Here is a 23828-nt window from a genome sequence, read left to right on the forward strand (position 1 = left end):
AATCAGGCAAAAATGCCAGGAGGCCTGTGTAGATGAACAAGGAGCTCCTGGTCAAACTCAAACACAAAAAGGAAGCATACGAAGGATGGAAGCAAGGATGGGTAACCTAGGAGGAATACAGAAACATTGTTCAAGCACATAGGGATGAAGTTAGGAAAGCTAAAGCCCAATTAGAATTGGATCTAGCCAGGGATGTCAAAGACAACAAGAATGTTTTCTGTAAGTACACAGGTGACAAAAGGAAGACTAGGGAAAAATGTGGGCCCATTGCTAAATGAGGTGGGTGATCTGGTGACACAGGACATGGAAAAGGCAGAGTTACTGAATGCCTTCCTTGCCTCAGTCTTCACTAGCAAGGCCAGCCTTCACGAATTCCAGGTCCCAGAGATCAGGGGGAAGGGCTGGACCAAGGAAGATGTACCCTTGGTAGAAGAAGATCAGGTCAGGGGATATGTAAGCAAACTCGACATACAAAAGTCCATGCGTCCTGATGGGATGCACCCACAACTGCTGAGGGAGTTGGCAGATGTCATTGCAAGGCCACTCTAGATAATCTTTGATTGATCATGGTGACTAGGAGAGGTACTGGAGGCCTGAAGGAAAGCACATATCACCTCCATCTTCAAGAATGGCAGGAAGGTGGAATGCATGTAACTACAGGCTGGTTAGCTTCACCCTGCTCCCTGGGAAGATGGTGGGGCAGCTAACCCTGGAAACTATTTCCAGGCACTTCAGTGACAAGAAAATCATCAGGAGTCGTCATTACAGCATTGCCGAGGGGAAGTCACGCCTGATCAACCTGATAAATTTCTATGATAAAGAGACTGCCCTGGTAGATTAGGGGAGTGCAATGGACACTGTCTATCTAGACTTCACTAAGGCCCTTATCACCATCTCCTGTAGATCCTCACAGGCGAGCTGTCGATGTCTGGGCTGGGTAAGCAGACGGTGAGGTGGAGGTGAACTGAAAACGCAGAGCGAGGCGAGGGCACCCTCCAGCCCGCAGCCGGGGCGCTAACGGCCGGGCCCGCGCGCCCTCCTCCGCGAGCGGCGATTTTCCCGCCTTCCCTCCCCCTCCACGGCCAGCCCCAATGGCCGCCATCCTCCTCCCCGGAAGCGGCTCGTCCATCTGCTTCCGCTGAGCAGGCGCTCTGTGCGGCCCTGCAGGCGGGAGAGGGGAAGCAGGAAGTTATCGGAGGGAAGAACCCCGGAACGCCGCCGATGGGCGGGGAGGGGGTTGCGTCATGGCGTTGTCGCGGTAGCGCCGGCACCTGCCATGGGGGAAGGGAGCGGCGGAGCGAGGCGAAGCAGGCGGCGACTACAAATCCCGGCAAGCTGTGCCGCGCTCCTGCCCCACCTCTCCCCGCCGCCCCCGGGTTGAAGAGGAAGCGGCGGCGCAGTGGGCCGGGGCGGTGTGTACCCTCGGGTGCTGGCAGCGGCGGTGAGCGGGGCCGGGGCCTGCGGCGGGGCCGGGGCGCTGTGAGGGGCGTGGGGCCGTCTCTTGGCAACCCAGCCCCCGCGGGGCGCCCGCGTGGGGAGCGGGCGCCTGGCGAGGCCGCCGTTTCCTTACCCGCCGCCCACCCCGAGCGGTGGCGGCGGCGGTGGGGCGGCCCGGCCCGGCGGCGACCCCCCGTCGTGGTGCTGGGGCGGCCGTGCGGGTAGAGAAACGTGAGTCAGCAAAGCCGGCTGCGGGGCCGCCCTGGGGCGGGCCGCGGTTCCGCGCCGCTGACGGAGATCTTCCGTTTGGCAGGACGGCGCTTGTTTTGAAGCGAGAGGCGCAGCCTTCTGGCTCTGCTGTGGTCCTCAAGTGACCAAAAGCACCAGAAATACTTGTGGCTACTAAGTACACCCAAACTCACCCCGCGTCTGTTAACCGTCCTCTGGCTGTGTTGTAGCGGTAGTACAGCGCCCTTAGGCTATAGCTCCGGTCTGGCGCTTGCTGTGGTTTCCGGATTTAAGCATGTTCTTGAACTCTGGCGGAACGCTATAGCTGTGGCTGCTGGAGAAACAGGTATTGGGATGCTTTGTAGATTAGGCCACGTTCTGCGTATTTGGAAAAACATAGCGTGTTTCAAATCAAAATTGTTGTCACTTATTCTGGTATTTCTGGTCAGTGAATGGTACAGAGAGGCTTGTTGAGTGCAGACAGGCTGTAAAGCCAAAGAAGGCATAAAACAGAAAATGCTGTGTAGTTAAAGAAAACTTACAAAATAAAATGATGAAGCATGTTTTGGTTTGTTTCTGTTTAGATTATGGAGTCTCACAGCTCCGTCAACATTCATGAGAGTAAATCGTCAACTTCTGAAAGTGAAGATGAGATTGAGTTCGTTGGAGTAAGTAGACCTTGTCCTGGAAGCACACAGCTGCTTGAGTAAATATGCTCTCAGTAGTCCAGTAAAATGGGAGGGGGGGTCTTTGTGTACTGTGTTGGTTGGTGATCTTGATTATATTTGATGTAAAGCATTCCTTTTGGATTTAAAGATAATTTGTGAACCTTTGTGGCAGATAGCAAATTAGACTAGATATTAAGAAGCATTTCTTTACAGAATGGGTTGTTAGGTGTTGGAATGGGCTGCCCAGGGAGGTGTGGAGTCCCCATCCCTGGAGGGGTTTAAGAGTAGGGTCGACAGCGCTGAGGGATATGGTGTAGTTGGGAGCTGTCAATGTTAGGTTAATGGTTGGACTGGATGATCTTCAAGGTCTTTTCCAACCTAGGTGATTCTGTGATTCTGTGAAGTTTATCTTTAAGGTTTATGTGCCCTTTCTTTGAAAGGGTATAAGATGATGTCGGTTGGTCCTATGGAGAGAATATAGACTTGAGTATCCCAGCAGGTGAGTGGGGGATTACAGTGAGCAGTGAAGTGTATGAGAAATTCACTGTAGGTGACTTTTATGGTAATCATATTGCATAGAATTTTGCTTCATGAAGAGTCCCACTGAAGTTAATGAAATAAAACACCACTCACTCTGCAAAACAGTGTCAAAAACACTATGTTCAGAAGAAGGGGACGAAAATAATGGGTTAGAAGCCTTAAACAGTCTTCTCAAATTGTGAAGCACTATATAATAGCTACAGTACAACATGTAGTCTAATGTTGATATGTGGCTTATGTGAATGTAACTTTAAGATGCTTAAATCTGTTGAATATCCAAGAAAAGCAGAATTTTTTTCATGCTGCCTGTGTTCTGGCCTCAATCCATCATCAGTGAAGTGGTGCTGGATGGCAGGGATAAATGCAAGATGATTTTTCCGAAGGAACAAGTCATGCATATAACATCAAGTGGTTAATTGATGCCAAGACTAATAATGGCTGGTTTCCTATGGATTTGTCTTATTTCTAATGCTGAACAATAAGTAGTTTTGTTTGTTTGTTTGTTTTCTATGGTGTTTGATTAAAGCCTAAGTTTGATGTACGTGCTGCTTCTGCAGGAGTGTTTAGGTGCTCAAGTATGAGGGACGTGCATATTTTTTCAAAAATTAAAGTAGTTTATTAACTCTGAGACTTCTTGGTCTTTTAGTTGGTTTGGTCAAAGCTTACTAATGAGTTTAGTTCATTATATACACATACGAGCGTTCATGTGCAGCAAGGTTGTATCAGTTTCATTTTGTTGCAACACTGGGCAAAGAATGAGGAAGCTAGTATGTGTAATGACTGAAGGGCTGCTGGAGCACAGAGAAGTAGTTGAAAGGAGACTTACTAAAATCAACACTTCTGCTACCTTTTTTTTTTCCTTTGGTTTCACCTGTGGATTATATGGAGCCTTTGTGGTGCCAGTGATAATTGCTAGTGAGAGAGGCTGCTATATATAGGAAGATGACTGTGTTTAGGCTTGTTTGTGCAGGATGGGTATCTTGGGGTGAGGAGCTTACTGTTGTTATTGATAAATACAAGGGGAAAGGTGTGTGACCCTGGCTATCACCTAATATCGGCAATGTGTCCTTGGATCTCCCATTTACTACTCTGAATGAGGGTGAGCTTGGACTTTGCAGAAAGATTTCTAAACTATTTGGCTAGCTTTAGATCGTTGTTTTCATATAATAATGTATATGACTAGAAGTGTATAGGCTTCATAAATGTTGTGTGTGAATGCTACCTGATCATCTAAGTACTATTTTCTGTATGTCCCAAGGCCTCAGTGCACCAGGTGGTACTGTGTAAACTGAATTGGAGAAGCCACTTGGATACTTCAACCTGTGCTCATTTTAATAGAAAACAAATAGCTGTAGACCATGTGATCTGTTTTTTTTCTTCTTTTTTTTTTTTCTGAAAGCTGGGTGGTTTTTTGGTGGGGTTTTTTTTGTTGGTTTTGGTTTGTTTTTTTTCCATTTCAATCACTCATCTTAGGATGTTTCAATTCTTACTGTAGGACTATGACAAAAAGTCCTTATTTGATGGAGCAAAAGCAATCTCTGCTGCTGCTAGAGTTTTTGAGCTCTTACAGTCAGCTTCACCCTTATTCAGGAAACTTACAGCTGTTCTTCCATAATTTCCCACCTTTTACTTCTGCATTACAACATATTTTGTCCACTTAAAATCATTAAATTCTAAGTTTTGCATACCAACAGAAAACTATAGTTTAATCCACAATGCAAGCCATTATTCCTCAAGGCTTTATTTCTTAGGGTGGGATGGTCTGACCCCCATTCAGTTTCCTTGGGAGGGAGGGATAAGGCAAGAGTGAAGAGATTCACAGGTTTAATGGGATCTGTAGCACTTAGGTAGACAGATTATTCAAGTTGCCCCAGTCTGCACTGAAAGCACTGGACTCCTGAATGGTTTTGGGTTTTTTTTAATGGTATCGATCCACTCTTTTTTTTTTTTTTCAAACTTCTTTAAAGATGAGGCTCATCATTATGCTGCTCTTTCAAAAAAACAAGTTATCCCTGGTGAAATTGGTGGCTTTCCTATGCGGTGGCTCATCTTAGCTTTGTTACTTGATGTGGGACTTCAAAATATTATAGTTTTACAAAGTGTTTAAATACTTCCAGACTCATCTATTGTGTTATGATGGCAAACACTGTTAAGGAGGGTATTTGTGTTTATTTTCTGTAAACATTTGTTAAGTATATATAAAGATTATGTATCCAAAATAAAACTCAACTGGAAAATTGAAGATCTGTGTATCTGAAAATTACTTTCATTTTCTGATGCAATGTTACATTTATGCCAAGTTTTCTTCACTATTGGTGATTCTTATTTCACAAGTCTGAATTCAAAGGAAAACATACTTCCATAGGCCCTGGCTTATTCAATAATGAGCTCTAAATTGATTTCAATTTGAGATCCATGAAAAAGAAACATACTTCATATACTTTGCAGCTTTTCCTTTTTACAGTGTTTTTGCTGCACTTTGTAACAAAAGATACAGCCCCTTTCTGTTCTGGAAGAGTTGGAGCAGCCACTTGCTTTCTTGCAAATGAATGTTTGTTTTTGTTTCAGACCTGAAGAGGACTTTCAGCATGTTTTGGGAACCAATGACACTAGAAAAATTGATTCATTAAAAACAATTGCAGCTCTTTCAGTTCCTACAGAGATCTTAGGGAACACATAAAGCTTTTGGGTTTCCTTGTAATTGTTTACCAATAAAAATGGTATGTGAAGAACACTTGGCCCTGGGATATGCCAAAATCAAGTGATTTGCTGAAACATGATAGTTGGCATTTAAATGTTTTGTTTTCCTTTTCCCTGAGGTGTTAAATGTTAGATATACAGATATACAAGTATTTGTGTCTCTGGCTTTCAGTTGCATCACAGCAGGAACAGAATAAAATTGTAGAGGTGTTACAAAGCATCTCTGAAGCAGGGCTTTTATTTTTGCTCCCAACCCAAATCAGCCAAGGACTTGGATTTTTGTATTTGCTACATTACAGAAATTAAAACTTTCTAAGTGTGTGTTGGTTCACAATGTTGGTCAGTTACTTAGCAGCCTTAAAAGTTGGAAATATGCTAGGACAAAGATTTAGAGCACAAACAGTACAACTTGTGTCAGATTTTTAAATTTATTTTAATGCAAGCTTCCATGATAATGAGTGTGTTTACATTTGTATGCACAGTTATGCTTGCACAGTTATTTGTCAAAGATATGTTAAGTCTGTGGTCACATATTGAAAGCTAGTTTCATGCTTTCTGTATGCCAGTGTGTGTATAATTATGCAAAAGTTTAGTTGTGCTGTTTAAGTAAACTGGGTATTTGAATGCATGTAAAGCTAAAAAGTGAACAAACAAAAAAACCTTGCATGATATATCAGTGGATTAGGTGTCTGTTAGCTAGGCCTGATTGTTCAAAGATTGATCTCAATGAGGGAGGGGAAGAAAGTGAGACCACAGCTTAGGACTTCTGTCAGAAAACTTCTGGAGGCAGTAAAAATGAGCTTCACAGAACTCCTTGAGAAGAAACTGTCCTTGGAGATGAATATGAGGCTTCATCTTTACCAGCCACCAATTAAAACAGATTTGATTATAGTAACTTACAATTGGTATTTTGCATGGCATAGTGAGTTTACAGTTCTGTTGATTTAATGCTTTCACCCACAGCTGCCTGGAGACTCAAAAGAAAATTTTCTATCAATTAAAACCTAGAAATTCTTCTAGTAACCAAAATAGTTGCCATTTAGCCATTGGTTTATTGCTCAGCGGCGTCTATGTTGGTTGGTGAGAAGAGTGGTTTTTGGAGATAGTTTAGAGAAGTAATTGGTAAGTGGAGCATGGGGTTTTTTTGTTTGGGACTTCTGAGGTTTTTTTGAATGTGAAGGATCTGCTTATAAGATGTGAAGATTGAGCATATCTTAGTATGACTGTTGATGGCTTTCTGGGTGCCAAGTATGCCAGTATAGTCAGCTAGAGAGGCCACAACTTTCGGCTGTTCGTTGAGTGCTTGTCCATGTTGTTTATTCTGTAATCTCAGGCTCTTGTGTGCCAGGATGTTTTTTAGCTGGTAGTGTTCATCTTGTGGGGAGATAAAAAGAATTGGATTAAACTAACTGATCCTTGGCTTCTCCTACAGTGATGGAATCCTCAGGGTTGGCACTATCTTTGTGTTACGTTACTATTTAGTTTAACCAGTTGGAAAAAATGAAGAAATTAAACTTCTCTTAACTTTCAATTTGGGGCTCACCCTGTGCAGAGGTGAGCTAACAGAGCAAAAGCTTAATACCTGCTGTTGAAAACTTTCTGTCCATGTGGTACTGGAGTGTTAATTGGGAGTGTTTGCTAGCAGCACCTGTTGTCCCTTGACAGAAAAACGCTATGTTTCACCTGATACCATTTCTCCAATCAAGGTTAAAAATAAAGGAAGTCCATCTGAAGCTATGACTTGCATGAAATTCTCAGAAGGCCTCTGTGAATGTTTAAAGGGGAGAGTAGTCCTAGAACTCAGCCTCCCTCCATGAGGACGTTTTCTACCCTGGGCCACTGAATAAAGAGGCTTTGAACTTCTTTCATTTTAGTATCAACAGCTATTGGCAGAGAGGAGCACTGCTGTCAGCCCATGCTGAAGTCACTGTCTCTTTAGAAGTCTTTATGTAGTGGCACTCAGCTGGGATGGATCTAAACCAGTGTTGTGACATTTAATGATGGCTTTCAATCAAGATTTCTCATATATTAACTTAAGCAGTTGCTGAGTGGTTATACTTGGAATAGGTTATACTGTTTTCCCCAATTCTTATATAAGAAATAATCTTGTGTAGCACAGATGAGTTCTTGATCAGACCTAGGATTATAGTCCTTACACTCTTGATTTCAGTATTTATTTTTCATCTTCATCTAAAGGTTAAACTACCAACCAGTGAAACACAAACTAGCCCAAGTGCATGCTACATTAGGGATTTGTGTTATTATTCAGGAGTGCATATAGGCGGATGGTGTGGTGGTTTGGTTTTAGGTGGTTTTGACCATTTTATTTTTGTGGAAAGTAAAGGTGTATACCTTTGAGGAATTATTTTAAAGAATTACCATATTGCCTTTGTGTTCAAATTGGAATGCAACCCAAAAAGTAGTACACAAAAATTATGTAGCAAGAGGCACAGAATTCGGAAGGAAAAACAAATGTTTCATGTATGCAACCAACATTTAAACAAGTGTAATATTAACTTGTGTTAAATTGAATTTACCCATTGTTTAATAAAGACTTAATTTCTTGTAAGTTGGTTTCTACAAAAGCAAATCTGTCATGGATTCTTTTTTTAGATTTCATTTAGAAAACTATGTTCTTCTTACTTAATCACAAAAAGTTAAGCACTCTTTTAGCGTAATTTGATGCCTGCAGCTTGATTCTTGTAAGCTTTTGTCATCTGTCCAAGATCTCATCCCTCTTCCTCCCCAGTGAGACAATAAGGACTGTTTATGCCTGGCCAGCTGAACAGTTTTACAGTCTTGAAAGGTAGAACGTAAACAATGAGGTGCAGTAAGGACAGCAGAGAGAATTGCATGCTGCTGTTCTCTCAGCTACATCTCATGAGGCAGTAAATCTTCCTAGCCTGCCCTAGTTGGTTGATTAAGACCTTGAGGACACTGCCAAATATATGGCAAAGATGGTGGATGTAGTACTGCCCCTCTTCAAGAAGTCAGTCTACTGACTATCATAAGTCCTTCTTCTGCCTGAAGAACTTAACTTTTTAACACGTAAAGAGTACCTTCGGGGTATATAACAGCTCTGTGGTATCTGCCAGCAATATTGTCAGACAAATGGCTAATACTGCAGTTTAGTCAAAATCTCTGTCATGCTGAAGGCTGGAGAGGGATTTTTTTACAAGGGCATGTAGTGATGGGCCAAGGGGTAACGGCAGTAAACTGAAAGAGGGTAGATTTAGATTAGATGTAAGGAAGAAATTCTTCACTGTGAGGATGGTGAGGCACTGGAACAGGTTGCCCTGGAAGTGTTCAAGGCCATGTTGGACAGGGCTTTGAGCAATTTGATCTAGTGGAAGGTGTCCCTGCCCATGGCAGGGGGGTTGGAACCAGATGGTCTTTAAGGTCCCTTCCAACCCAAACCATTCTGTGATTCTATGATGATGTAGATGGCTTGTTTTCTATGATTCCATGATGATGTACAGACTTTTAAAAAAAAAAAAAATAACAAGTTGAGTATCTTTAAAAATGTAGATTTAAGTTGATTGAGAAGATGAAGAATATAAGGTTATTAAGCAAGCCAAGACTGTTAATCTGTTTTCCTAGTTGATATCTATATGTTAAGTTGATATTTTAATTACTTATGAATACTTATTTATTTGTGTGTTTTACCAATTTTGTGGATTAGTTTGTTACATGGAAAAGTTGCCATGCAAGAATTTCATTACTGCACCCTCTTGAAACCTTGGTGAAATTCTCCTTCAGATATTGCTAATGCTGACAGTGTGCTGTAATGCATGCAACATTTTATCTCTGAGGAAAACAATTTAATGCGTGTGTGTGTGTGTTTTTAACTTTTTTCAGGAAGGACCTTTAAGACCTGTAGTTGAATGCATTGATCTTGTCAGTAGTGAGGATGAAGAACCGAACAGTAGTTCTTATGTTCACGTGAGTATGTTGTAATGCATTTTGGGGCTTCTCAGTTAAATAAAATAGTTTCCCATCAGTTACTCTTCACGTCTTGTTAGAGGTGTTTTTAACAAGTAATAAATAAACCAACATTAAAGTCTTCTGATTTTTGCCTACTGTTGAGTGGAAAGCAAGAATGCCAACACTTAATTATTTTTTTTCCAAGGCTGTTTTTTGCCTTCTTGAAATGGACTTGGAACTCTTATTTGGCTTTTAGTGGTTTTAGCAAGTGTGTTGAAGAAAAATGTCACCTTACAAATGACCGCGAAAGCCAGTGTGTCCAGTCTCTAGCCTGCAAGTGTATCTGGCCTACTCCCAGGCCTTCTAAAATAAGTTTTTAGGAGCAGTTTATAGGTTGGAGGACCTTATTCTGATAAGCACCTGATCTTAAACTCAGCCACGTTCTTCATAATCCCTCCTAAGAATGGGTGAGTCAGAAGCAGGCTGGTCAATTGTGTATCCACCAAATTTATTGTGCCTACTCTGCAGGGCCTTTGATAGGGACAGTGACTGATAATAGAGTTGATTTTGACAGCAGTGGCCATCTCTTGACTTCTGTCTTCCAGTGCTGTAGTAGAGGATATGTGTAATAAACCTCGTCTTAAGGAAAGGTGGATCTTCTGTACATGCACAGGCTCACTTCACAGTGATGATTGCTGGAGCTGATCATGTGGCAGGAACAAACAACAGTGTATGGCCTATCCTTTATGCTAGAAAAAGCTAATGATCAGCCTTTCTGAAGATAAGGGGCAGTGTTGCCTTAGAGCACGAATGATGTCAGTTCTCAGGTTTTCAGATAGGCTGCATGTTGTCATTGAAATCTTTAGGAATTTTGTTTATCTACTTAGAAGAATTTACTTAATTCTTAATTTGTTGGAGACTTTTAGGACACCCGGCACAATCATCCATGTTCCTTCTAGTGCCTTGGTTAGGCTAATGTTGATGCTGAACTGCCTTGAATATGTAGGGGAGTGGAGGTTGTCTTGTTTTTTAACAGAAGTTACAGATGCTGGTAAATAGGAAGAGAGAACTGGCAAGGTAGATCATGAAACTTAGGATTGGAGTATCTGTACTGAATTACATCCTGCTACTTGGGCATCACTTTTCACCATATTGTTGCTGAGCAATTACCAAATAAAAGTCTTAACTTTTCAATTGTAGAGAAATACTAAGCGTAAAGATCACATTGACTATCAGAAAGAACGAGTTGCGTCAACCTTGGATCGTCTAGCACGCCATGTTGAAGTAGAGAAACGGCAAAAAGAAGAAAAAAACAAAGCATTTAAGGTATTGGAGGTATTTTGTTTCAGTAGAATTGCATAATACAGGCATAGTAGAATGTGTTTGTTTTCACTACTAAGTACATAAAAAGGTGGTTGAGCCAGACCTGGAAGTAGCAGCTAGAGATATTTTGCTCCTGGGGCATCGTTTGAAACACAATATGGACTTTGTCTCTTCAGTGGCTTTTAATTGACCAATTTGGTAGTCTTACCGCAGTTCCTAAGCGGGGGCGGGGGGGTGTGGGGGTGTGGAACCCTCTAACTTCATGCGAGTCACTGACAAAAACTTTTTCTCTTGTTTGTATATATAGCAGAGGGACCTTTCTTTAACCCTAGTGATTGTTGCTAATTGAAAAATAACAATTATCACAAATTACCATGCTGCAAACCTAGTTATCTACCTGCTTTTGTCTGAGATTTTTGGGAAGATGTTTGCCGCATTAAATCTCTGTATCAGATAATATTTTATAATGGGATAAGATTTTTCTGTGTGTAAAGCATAATTCTGAAGTTGAATCCTATAAGTTGTATAGTGCAGCTATTTGAAAGGCATGGACTTTGGATTTTTATTACAAACTGGGAGGTGCAGTCAGTAGGCTTTTAGGAGTAGGGCTGCTATCAGTGGGACTGAGACAGCTTGAAGGAACAGGCTTACAAGAACCTCATGAAATTCAACAGAGACAAATCCAAATCAAGTATTTGTGGAACGTGCTCACTTTCCAGCCTAATTTTCTGAACATGGTTCATGGCTTTTTTTAAAGTCACATAACTGGACTCTAGTTAACAGGTTGTTAGTCTACCATAGACTATGCAACTGTAATACACCAGAGTAAAAGGCTGTTAGATATAGTCCACGGTGCCCTTGAAGTTCAGAGTTCCACATCCCTCTCCTGTCTTCTCCACATAGAATTTGGCAGTCTGTTAATGTCTACACATACAGTTTTTCAACTGTACAGTGGAGTCACAGATAGCTGTGTGGCTTTTAAAGTAGTCTGAGCATGAACGTTAAAAAAATCCGTATTAATGATGAATATTTTCCTGCTGGGTGGCTCCTCACTCATCAGGTAATGCAATCTGCAGAAAAAAAATTGAAGAGTAATTTCACTTTGAAGAGTAAAGTGAAACTGCCACTTTTTTTTGCCTTGGCAGTGGAACAAATTGACTCTTGGGTTTCAATAACCATTTTGTGTTGTATTTTTTTTAAAAAAAAATTCATTATTATTTATTTCTTTTTATAATCTTATCTTGAAAATCTTCTTGGTTATGTGTATGCTTCAGAAACTTCAGTAGGTGCAGTAAAAGTAAATTAATTGACCTAAGCTGTAGCTTTTAGGGCATAAAAATTAGTACTATTTCAAAATTTATTTTTATTGCTGTTACATTCCATCTTGTCATATAGAACTCACTCAAGTTATAAGTTTTTTTTTCACCCCTTAGGTTTTTGTGGTTTTGGTTTTGGGTTTTTTTTTTTCCCCCTAGGTTTTTTAGGGACCCACATGTAAGTTTTGGTATACATACTTAATCTTGAATTATTTTTTTAAAATTTGATTGCCAACTTGCCTGATATGTTTTCCCCTTCAGGAGAAAGTTGATTCCCAATATGCTCATGGGTTGCAAGAACTAGAATTTATTCGGGAGCACAGTGACACAGAAGCTGCAAGATTATGTGTGGACCAGTGGTTAAAAATGCCAGGTAAGAACAGGAAACTTAAGTTTAAGTGATAGGTTTTCTAAGTCCTGCATTGCAGAATAGAACGTGTGATAATTCCATTGAGCAATAGTGACATTGGGCTTGTAGGTGCCTCTTATGCATAACCAAATCTTAGAATATTAACTTTGCTAGAGTGTGGCATTTGAAAGTTCTTACTCATTTCCATAAAGGCTATTCTTCTAATGTTTCACTGCTTAGGAAATTTAATGTATAAAATCTAGAAACCACTAAGGCAGTGTTAACTAATTTTATAAGCGAAGTTGCTAGAAGGAAAAATACAAGTGTTGAACTGTTGCTCGGGAAGATATCTATGTGAGTAAGTATAACTTCAGGAAGTTCAGTGAATTTAAAATACTGCCTGGAGGACCTGGAGGAAGGATGTCAAAGTGTTTGAAGAATAATCCTACTGGGGATTGAAGAGACAGATTCTTCACCTGGAAGAGCAGATTTAGTGTAGTAGGACTGAGTTACAGTGCATTGTTAGCTTGCTTTTAAGAATCAATATAACTTCATTTTTAAATGCTTTAGGGCTTGTGTGTTATCTTGTTTTCTTAACCGGAATCTGAATTATAGAGGCTTAAGTGCTTTGTTTTATAACACAGGTCTCAAACCGGGCACCATTAACAGTGGAAAAAGGGGTATTTATAAGAGGGCAGATCAGGCGCAAGACAACAGCAGTCCCATAGCTTGTCCTGTGATGCATTGCAACAGAGAGTTTGATAATAGACATCTTCTCCTAGGTCACCTTCAGAGGTAAGGACATAGTGCAAGAGCTCAGTGCAAGAAATAAATTTAGGTCATCAGTGCTAAGTCTACTTTAAACTGCTTATAGTGACAAAATTTCATTTGGAGAGCAGATTAATACATTACAGATTTTATATAGATGATGTGATGAATTTCTTCGTTGATTAGGTTTTTTGGTTTGGTTTTTTTTTTCATTCAGAATTGATTTCTTTAAAGCATTTTTTAATGTCTGTTTTTTTGAGAAACAAGATTTCTGTTCTCCAGTTCTGTTACTTTTTTCATCCAAACTTGAAAAAGAGCAAAATGCTAATGTATACAACTTGATGGTAAGATAAAAAAATGCCCCTAATGAAGGGAAAGAGGAGCAAGAGCTGTAGGCCAGATATCTGTTCATAACTGATCGTTGCTAGTCAGCACTCACTATGTCTGGGGTCAGTTCCAGCATATACTGCCTTTTAACTAATGAATGTGCCATGGGGAAGATGGTAAGGAGAGAAGCTGAGAGGAGTGTTGTGGGTTAACCCAGGCAGGCAGCTCAGGCCTGCACAACTCCTCACTCACTCCAGTAGGATGGAGAAGAGAATTGAAAGGGTAAAAGTGGGAAAACTCTGGACTGAGGTAAAAACAGTTTCATAAGTAACGCAAAAGCTGTGCATGCAAGCAAAGCAAAAGAAGGAATTCCTATTGGCAGACAGAGCTGTATCACACATAACTGTTACCTAGGGCAACATGCCATCACTCCAGACATCCCCCCTTCTTCCTCCTTCCCCCAGCTTTTACTGCTGAGCAGATGTCATATGTTATGGGATATCCTTTTGGTCAGTTGAGGTTATGTGTCCCGGCTGTGTCCCCTCCCAGCCTCTTGCCTACTTTCTGGTGGGGCAGTCTGAAAAATAGGGAAAGCCTGGATGCTGTGCAAGCACTGCTCAGCAATAGCTAAAACATCCCTGTGCTATCAACACTGTTATTCATAAATCCAAAACACAGCATCATACAAGCTGCTACAAAGAAAATTAACTCCATCCCAGCCAGAAATATTGCAGGGAGGTAAATATATTTTGAAAATCCCTCAGTAGGAAATCAAGGATTTGTTAGTTCTCTTGCTCTTAAAAACAGTATGGTTCCTCTGCAAAGTGGTCATTATAACAGGTAAGCTGCAGGGAGAATCACCTCTTTATAGGATACTTCAACTGATACAGTTAATGATAGGGGAAGTGAGGAATTTTACAGTTTAGGTTGATTTGATAAGTTTTTGTCCAACAGCTTCAAAAGACAGAGTTTTTCCCATTAAAAGACCGTTTTGACTATTTAGAGGGGACTAGCTTGTTAATTATTTCTTCCTCTCCAGGTTTGATCATTCTCCTTGTGACCCAACAGTCACATTACATGGACCCCCAAATAATGCTGTAGCCTGTGTGATATGCTGCAAAAGATTTTCAACCTCTCAGCAGTACAGTGATCATCTTTTATCTAAGGCAAGATCATAAGGATAAGTAACTCGCCTGACTGAACGTACTAGAGGGTTTTCAAGCCATATAATTATACACTGATATTTTTTTTCCTTTTAACCCTCTTTCTCTCCCCTCCCTTCTTTTAGTCTTCAAGGCAGTTTTTCTTATTCTGCTGTGTTTCAAACACCTGGTGTATCCTGGCAGTACCCCCATTAGATCTGACCGTTAGGTTGTACTTTACAGCGTACTTTCGAGAGGATCATAGTTCTGTCTTGAATCGTTTGTCCCTCTATTGGTGCTGTTGAAAGGTATTCCCTTCCTTTGCATCTCCAAGACTATGAAAGATAAAGGCAATAAGTTAGGGTGAAATAAGTGACTGTAAAGAGAAGCAGCAGAAAGGGGATGGGGAAAAAGAGGCGACAGAATGAGAAAGGAAACTTGGGTGATTCAGATGCAAATGTTTCTTCTGTTTCCAGTCTCTGATAGGTATATTTGTTGCTACTCACTAGTTAACTTACAGAAGAGAAAAGGATAATCTAGCATTTGAGTTTTAATTTGAATATAAGCTAGTAGTATTTGCTTTTTCTGTTGTTGTTCGTCCTTACCTCCACTCTTTTCACTTTTTTTTTGACAATGCTCTCTCTTTCACTTTGTTCATAACTTCCCACTGTAAAACAGTTCAGTGACAAATGCTCAGGTATTATCTTCTGGGTGCATGGTTTTATTTAAGCAGTCTGGTGTTGAATTGGATAATGGATAGCATTTTCAAAGTTTAGTGTTTTAATAACGTATTATTGTGTGCCCACCTAGTCTCCAGAAGCTGTGTTAAATTCAGGGGAAATGTTAGATACTCTGGAAACTGGACTACTTTTAGCTAGTGGTAGTAACTCCAGATGCATAGCCATATCTGACAAGCTTGAAAGATTGCATCACAGTTTGTTCTTGCTCTTCTTCCATTGCTTCCAAGTTGTGTGCCTATGGTGTGTCCAGGGTCGTTAACAGGAGCTACAGAGAAGTTTGGGAAAATGGAGTGGCTCCTGCAACAGGCAAGAAGATGGGATTATTCTGGTGTGGAAGGATGGGGAGATAATCCTAAACAAAGCTGTGGAAGAAAGCATAAGCATGTCATGAAGATTCTTTGAGTGACATAAGAAAGGAGCAGGCAAAAATGTTAGAAGCAAAATTAAAGGATTTTTGCCCTGAAGGCAGAGATCTGAAGTTGATGTAGAAGGCAAAGAGTGTGGAAGGAGTTGACTTCAATTAAAGTTACAGGCCTGTAAGGCTACTCTGAGGAGCAGTATTTTGAGAAGTTGGAGGTTACCAAGATTAGGGAAGAACAGGCATGAGGAAAAGCAGTTGCTTTAGTGACAGAAGCGGCTTTTTCTGAGAGCCTGGGTAAAGGGACTAAAGAACTGATGGAATCCATCATTCCTGGGGAAGGTGGCTGCTCCATGTGTGCAAGAAGGGAGTGGAAATCTTGCCAGTGTAGTAAGGATGGGTAGCTGAGTTTGACAACGGCAAGTTGGCCAGTCCCTTGTGTCTCATGAACTGAAGTCCGTAGGGGTGAACTGTAGCTAAACATAGATGTGATAGCTGAAAACTTAAAAGTGAAAATATTACTACAGAAGGGATGGAGGAATGGAAGAACATGAGGAGAACTGGGACTGGTTTCTTGATTTAATATGTTTCCTAACTAGATCATTTTCTCTTCCAGCTAAATGAAAATGACGGACATAAAAAAGATCTCCCTCCACAGCATATTCAGTGTTTTGCATGCCCAAACTGCTTCCTCCTCTTCACCAAGAGAGACGAATGCTTGCAGCATATGTCAGGAAAGAACCACTTCCTCCAGGTTTCTAAATTGAGTGGTATGTTCCTACTAAGTGTACTGCTTTTCATTCCTTCTGATAAGTGATCCTTATGATATGAAGTGCCTTACATTTTTCTGCTGGATAAAAAAGTTTAAGGTTTTTAAGTTTGTTTTTAATGAATTCTTATTTTTCTTTTAAGGTCTTAAATGTGATACAGTTCTGTAAGAGGAGATGCTTTGAAATTCATATCTGTGTGTAGAAATGATTCCTCCATCACAGTTGCTGTAATGAGAAGCAGACTTCCTTTATCTCCATGCTGTCAGGTCTTTCCTATAAGCTTCTCATCCTCCAGTGACTCTGTGTAACTACTGTCCTAAATAAGTTTACATTTAGCATGTTGATAGGAACTCAGACCTAAACACATAAATTTCTTTTTCAACTCCAGTCAGACTGGCTGTAATGTTCCTTCCCCTTATTGTACTGTCTGAAGTCTGCTGGAGGCTGTTTTTCTTGTCGGTGTCTTTGGCATTCCTGATGGAAAAGACCTGTGAAAGTTTCTTCTCCATATAATCGCAAACTTGGCCTCTTTAGCTGGAACAGTGCTGCAGGTCTGATGCCTTGCACTGGCTGCATTGCTACTGAAGGCTAAAATACTGGTTATGTTGTGAGCTAGTAACATCCTGAACAATACTCATTAGATTGCACAGAATGTATCTGTCTGATCCTGGTCCTGAAAACAGGGTTAATGACCATCATAGCTGTACTGACTTCTTAGTTTTGACATAAGCAATAGGCATTAAAGCATTTACTTTAATGTAGACAGAAAAAAAGATAGATGGAGTTGACTTCTTATTCAAGAAGCTACCATATTTTAGATAGTGTAGCTTTCAGGATAGGCCTACATGGCCGAAAAGATTCATATAGTTCTCATCTTCATAACTGTATCTTCTGCACTCCCCCAGAGTGGCTGCAGGAAGTAAAGACAGGCTTTGAAGGAATCTTCCTGCAGGTCAAGTCAGTACTGCCATCTTCATGGAAGTGACAATCTGCATGGTTCTGAGTTCTCTTATGTGTTGTAAATCTAAGGTACTTTATTCTCAAGTAGGTTATTAATCTCAAATGTGCTGACTGTAGATGCCTTTAAAATCAGGCCATAAGTTTTAAAAAAGATTACTGGTAAGCTATTGCTTTGAAAAGAAGAAAACACTGTTTTGTGCTTTTAATCTTTAGAGATGGATAGCACTCTATTTTTTCCTGTTCATTGGTAGGTCTTCATGATTAATATTATGATTAATATTGTCAGCATGGTCTGTCCTGCATGACATCCTTGTCTCTAAATTGGAGAGCCATGGATTTCGCAGGTGAACCACTTGGTGGATAAGGAATTGGCTGGATGGTCGCACTCAAAGTGTTGTGGTCAACGGCTCAATGTCCAAGTGGAGAACAGTGACTCAGGGACTGGCACTTAACATCTTTGCTGGAGACCTGGACAGTGGGATTGAGTGCACCCTCAGCAAGTTTGCCAATGACACCAAGCTGTGTGCTGCGGTCAACACACTGGAGGGAAGGGATGTCATCCAGAAGGACCTTGACAGGCTTGAGAGGTGTCCTGTGCAAACCTCATGAAGTTCAACAAGGCCAAGTGCAAGGTCCTGCACATGGGTCAGGGCAATCCCAAGCACAAATACAGGCTGGGGGATGAGTGGATTGAGAGCAGCCCTGCAGAGAAGGACTTGGGGGTATTAGTGGGTGGAAAACTGACTATGAGCCAGCAATGTGCGCTCGCAGCCCAGAAAGCCAAACGTATCCTGGGCTGCATCAAGAGAAGTGTGGCCAGCAGGTTGAGGGAGGTGATTCTCCCCCTCTACTCCACTCTTGAGACCCCACCTGGAGTACTGTGTCCAGCTCTGGGGCCCTGAACATAAGAAGGACACAGACCTGTTGGAGCAAGTCCAGAGGAGGCCAAAAATGATCAGGGGGCTGGAGCACCTCCCCTATGAGGACAGGTTGAGATAGTTGGGGCTGTTCAGCCTGGAGGAAAAAAAAGCTCTGGGGAGACCTTATAGCGGCCTTCTGGTACTTAAAGGGGGCCTACAGGAAAAATGGGGAGGGACTTTTTAATCGGGGATTGTAGTGACAAGACAATGGGTAACGGTTTTAAACTGAAAGAGGATAGATTTAGGTTAGATATAAGGAAGAAATTCTTTACTGTGAGGGTGGTGAAACAATGCAACAGGTTGCCCAGAAAAGTGGTGGATGCCCCCTCCCTGGAAGTGTTCAAGGCCAGGTTGGACAGGGCTTTGAGCAACCTGGTCTAGTGGAAGGTGTCCCTGCCCATGGCAGGGGGGTTGGAACTAGATGATCTTTAAGGTCCCTTCCAACCCAAACCATTCTATGATTTGGCAGTGAAGTTAGTTGAAAGGCATGATCATCATATCTTACTAAACTGCTGATCATCATATCTTACTAAATAGAAAATTCAAAGAGAATTTGCCTCCTAAGATGCAGAACAGTAACAGCAATATATAGTTCATAAGCTATTTCCCATTCCCTTTTTGATAGTGAATTTTTTTATTCTGCTGGTACCTGGAGTTACATGTGGAGTATGTACTCAGAACAACAGAAAGTCCTGCACCTAAAAATTTAAGGAGAATTAACATTGAGGATGGGAAAGAGAGCTATATGGTCATAGTATATGGGAACTCCTTAAATTATTTGCATACTTTTTTCTTTTTTAAATATGCTATGGCTTTAAACAAAAGTGTATGTAGTAAGACTAGACAGGTGGTGTTAGAGGGAGGGAAAGAAAGTCAATAAGAACCTTCCTAAGAGATACCTGACCTGACCCTATAGAAGAAGGAAAAAGGAAGCAGAGTCAGTCATGGAGTATGAAAAAGCAAGATGCAAACAGATTCAGATATGAGATTGTTACAGATGTTTAAAAAATTAATGCGGTTTTACTTAAAGCTACCATTGCATGATTACTGTAACTCAGCTGACACATGATAACTTGCTTTCTGAACCCTGTGACAAATGAGTATAATTGTAACTATGTCATCTGAGAGCTGAAATACTATGAAAGAACTCTTTTAATGTGTGGTTGCACTTTCTGCTGTTCCATATTATAGGTGAAATGCAGGCTGGCCTTCCTCTACCCTTCCCATCCTATGCAAAGAACCTTCTGATATCTCTGTGCAAAGAGGTCCCCTTCCAAGTGAAGTGTATATCCTGCTACCAGATACTGCGCTCGCATATGGAATTAACAGCTCATTTCAGGTTTGTGAGAGACAGCTGTCTTTATAATGTGAACATCCATAGATCAGTAACACATAGGTGGATATGTTCTTAGTGGCGCTAGTGGATTTCAGGGTATCTAGGACCATCTGAATGTTACCTTCTTGAGTAAACTATCAAGAACCTCCTCCCTTTCCATGCCTTTTACCCCACACAATCCACTGCAGAATGCTGATCAATGTCTGTATCCTTTTTGTTCCTTTCTGTAACAGAACAAGAACGTGGTCTCTGTTCTACTATTTCTAAGTTGGCAGAATTTGATTTCTTAAATGTACTGAGCCAACAATATAAGCATCAATCTGAGTGTTAGTTTTGGAAATTGGCACCTAATTCTCTCTAAAGTGCAGAGACTAGATAGGCATTGCATGTTTTTGTTGGCAAGCTAGTAGGTGAGTTAAAGTATACAGAGGACACTATTTCCACACTAATTGCTGTACCTACTAGGTAATATTTCAAAATAGATCTGAAAGTTTAAAAATATTTCAGGTTATGATATAACCTCTTTTTTTAATCCATTCTAGAACACGTTGTCGTAATTCTGGGCCCGTGGCACTGTCAAAGAAGAGCATCTCCCAAGTTGCAGAGATATTTAAAACAAAAGGTCACTGTGAGAACTGTGATAAACTGTTTGCTGATAAGAATCAGATCACCCAGCATAAGCAAACCACTCAACATAACATTAAAGTTCTTACTACCATGGAAGAGTCCATTTTAATGTTCTGTCATATCAATGGAAAAAATAAAAGCCAGTCTCATTTGTGCCATATCGTGGATCGGTCAAGACTGCTCCTTAAAAGACATTTGACTTCGAATGAGTCTACCAGTGAAAGGGGGTCTACTCCTCCAAAACGGAAGAGCGATTTAAAAGACAAAAATCAAGATGATGCAGCAAACCAAAGTCAAGGTAGTGCTTGCAAAGTAAAAGCCTGGTTTTGTGAATGCCTTCAAAAGTTTTTTACAGAAGAGTCAGTAGAAAAGCACATCTTATCAGCAAATAGGATCTGTCACAAGTGTGCCGTGTGTGGAAAGCTTGCTGAAAATTCAAGCATTATCCGCCTGCATATGAGTCGATTCCATGGGGGAGCACACTTGACTAATTTTCTTCTCTGGTGCAGAGCATGCTCTGTAGGTCTCAGAGAAGAGGATATTATGGGACATGTGACTGAATTGCATGGTGGACACAGTTACTATTACGAGCAAGAAGCTTTAGAAGATGAACCTATGCCATCCGTTTCAGACGCAGCGTGTATTTCTGCAGGTGAAAGGAAAGTCTGCGTTCCTAGTCCTGTGGAACTCTCCCCTGAAAGAAGGCCTGTTCTGGGAAAATGGCAATGCCGCATTTGTGAGGAGATGTTTGAATCTGAAGAGAGTGTTAAACAACACTGCATGTCCTTAGAAAGCCATGCATTTCACAGATACTGCTGTGGCTTATGCAGAAATCATTTCCGTAAAGTAGGAACACTACAGCGACATTTCCAAGAGCATCATAACCAGGAGATACAGACTAAATACTTCTGTGGCCTTTGTGGTAATCTCTTCTTTGACACAGAAGAAGAATTTCTAATCCATTATAATGAGATTCATAGCATGGACTATGCATTTGTGCCTGAGCAGATGGAAGTATCAATAAAAAAAGAGGAGGACTTCCTCCCAGTAGAAAAAGGAGACTGTTTAACCTGTGGTTGCCGGACAACTTATGTCTCTAGAATAAACAGGAGGAACGATTATGTGAATTGTCAGAAAGCCATGCTGCAAAAAGGAAACTTATGGTTTCGATGCTGCTTCTGTTCTGCAACTGCACAGAATTTTGCTGATTTGAACAGTCATCTCAACAGTCACACGTCATTGAAGCATAAGGAAGAGATGTATGTTGTTAGATGTGCTGTGTGTAGCAAAAACTTCGATGATCTTGAGGGTGCACAGCAGCACTATCACATGAAACACTGCTTCTTGCAGAAACCTGATCTATCAAGTCTTGCATCAGTATCAGAAAATACAGTATTCAAGTTCACAGCAAGTGGGGCTTGTGTGGACAGAAAACCTCACAAGCTAAAACTTGGAGCATCTCCATCCACGACTCAGGAAAGACCACAGTCGTCTCCTCTGCAGGGACAAATACAGGGGAAGAAAGGAGATAAAGAGAATTCAGCACACTCTGAAGAACCTGATGAAGGCTTGTAGAAAATTTTTTTTTTTTAACATTAGAAAAATATTGTTGTCTTTAACACACTCTGTTTCAGTGTCAGTACAAGTATGTAGCATACCATTTGCCTACATCCAGTGTATAAATCAGCTCAGAATTTAATATTTGTTATTTCTCAAATGTGCATTTGAATTCTTGGTAGAGTTTCTGGAACTTGGACTCAACAATTTATTGCTATATGCTGTATGCATGAAGTCTTTAAAAAACATAAAGTAGCCAGATGTGAGAACCCTGGGACTGAAACATTTCATTTTCAAATTAGTTGGAAGCATAATTTGGTGTTAAAAGGAAGTGGATAACCATGGACCCCCAAACAGAGATCAAACTCCTAGAAATGTAAACGTGATCTATAATACACAACACATTCAAGAGAAACTTGCCTTCTTTGCATGCATAAATATTTATGAGCCTACTAGTGCTTTCTGTGTGAGCAGTCCTATTATAACACCATCTTCTCAGTTTCCTTAGCTTGCCAAAAAATAACTTCATCTGAGAATTTATATTCTCAGTATGTATTAGGTTTTTTTGCTTTGAGCATGCAAATACTTTTTGGAAGTTCATGTCACTTCTAAGAATGACATCAGGAATGCTGAAGGTAGACCTTGTGTTCAAAAATTGGAAGTGTTTTTAATTAGTCATGGTGTCATAGTGCTTTTGATTAAAAGGTTGACCTTTTATGTTAGATATACAGCAAGAAGGATGTCTCTAAACATTTTACATGCTTTTATGCATGTAAGCAATTAAATGTCACAGAGTCCTGCCATAGTAGGGAGTGCACAGTTGAACATTAAATGGACTATTAAAATGTCTCGGTGTAGGACAACAGCTTTCTGTGCCTACCACAAAACTATCCAGCTCTACACTATCATTAAGCTAGATTCTACTTTCTTTTTTCTGATTTGTGCATTACTAAATGCTACTTCAGTTGATTTAAAAACAATGCAATAGCCAAATAGGATTGTGTTTTGTAACTTTTAGCTTATTAAACAGTTGAATACATGTATTTTCAAAAGCATATCTTAAGTTGATGTATATCAGTTGACCACAAAGTCAGGTGAACTTTAAATGCGTCCTTTTTATCCCATTGAAGATGGTGAACTTCCTGATCTTGACTACCTGAGTACCATGACTCACATTGTGTTGGTGGATCTGGACAACTGGGGAAGCTTATTCACGCAGCTGCCAGCTAACCTGAACCAAGGGACATTTATCTGGGGCTTTCAAGGTAAAAAGCGGTTGAAGGAAATAGGAAGATAAGGTTAACAAGTCCACACAAATATTTAAGTGGAGATTCTTTGAATCTGAGAGAATGAAGAACAGGAACAAGCAACCACTAGGGCTTCGTAAGTCACGGTATCCCAGGCACCACATAATGGAAATGTTCTTGAACTTTTCTAACTCAGTCTTAATCTCCTGGTATTATTATTCCTTGTGGAATATTGCTTCAGAACTGCTGAGCAATTTAGGAGTCTTTCTGGCTTCCCTGCTGAACTTACTTAAGCTGTATCATACTAGGTTTTCATAATTATCAGGACAGACGTAATACTCAGAGATTATTTTCTTTCTAACTCCCAAGCCCTTATCATAATGTTCTTTTTCTTTGGTTCCAAAAGGCATGATATTACATTCTTGTACTTGAATTCTGTTCTGTCTCTGGCGTGCTCCTTAAGGATGTTCCTGGTCATCCTGTACATCAACAGGTGTATTTCACATCTGGAAGATACCAGAGGCGGTAAAAGGTGATTGATGGAACTCGCATTGTTATGAGTTTGTAAGAAAACTTTTTGCAAAGACTACC

The 23828-nt window shown here is 40.7% G+C and overlaps 1 protein-coding gene across 4 annotated transcripts in view; it reads left to right on the forward strand.

Moving 5' to 3' along the window:
- The first annotated feature begins 1166 nt into the window (after positions 1-1166).
- Positions 1167-23828, forward strand: part of ZNF451 (zinc finger protein 451) — a 40047-nt gene continuing 17385 nt past the window's right edge. The window contains exons 1-12 of one of the 4 annotated variants that reach the window (XM_074861769.1): positions 1167-1441; positions 2250-2333; positions 9432-9515; positions 10698-10823; positions 12398-12509; positions 13130-13280; positions 14620-14746; positions 16437-16590; positions 19662-19809; positions 20349-21993; positions 23120-23255; positions 23701-23769. In XM_074861769.1, the coding sequence (XP_074717870.1) occupies positions 2253-2333; positions 9432-9515; positions 10698-10823; positions 12398-12509; positions 13130-13280; positions 14620-14746; positions 16437-16590; positions 19662-19809; positions 20349-21993; positions 23120-23255; positions 23701-23769 (2833 nt within the window). In that variant the 5' untranslated portion in view covers positions 1167-1441; positions 2250-2252. Of the gene's footprint in view, positions 1442-2249; positions 2334-9431; positions 9516-10697; positions 10824-12397; positions 12510-13129; positions 13281-14619; positions 14747-16436; positions 16591-19661; positions 19810-20348; positions 22001-23119; positions 23256-23643; positions 23770-23828 lie in introns of those variants that run through there. The other 3 variants (XM_074861772.1, XM_074861768.1, XM_074861771.1) reach the window with 3 other exon arrangements.

The sequence above is a fragment of the Strix uralensis genome, chromosome 3 (assembly GCF_047716275.1).
Source record: "Strix uralensis isolate ZFMK-TIS-50842 chromosome 3, bStrUra1, whole genome shotgun sequence".
Classification (NCBI taxonomy): Eukaryota; Metazoa; Chordata; class Aves; order Strigiformes; family Strigidae; genus Strix; species Strix uralensis.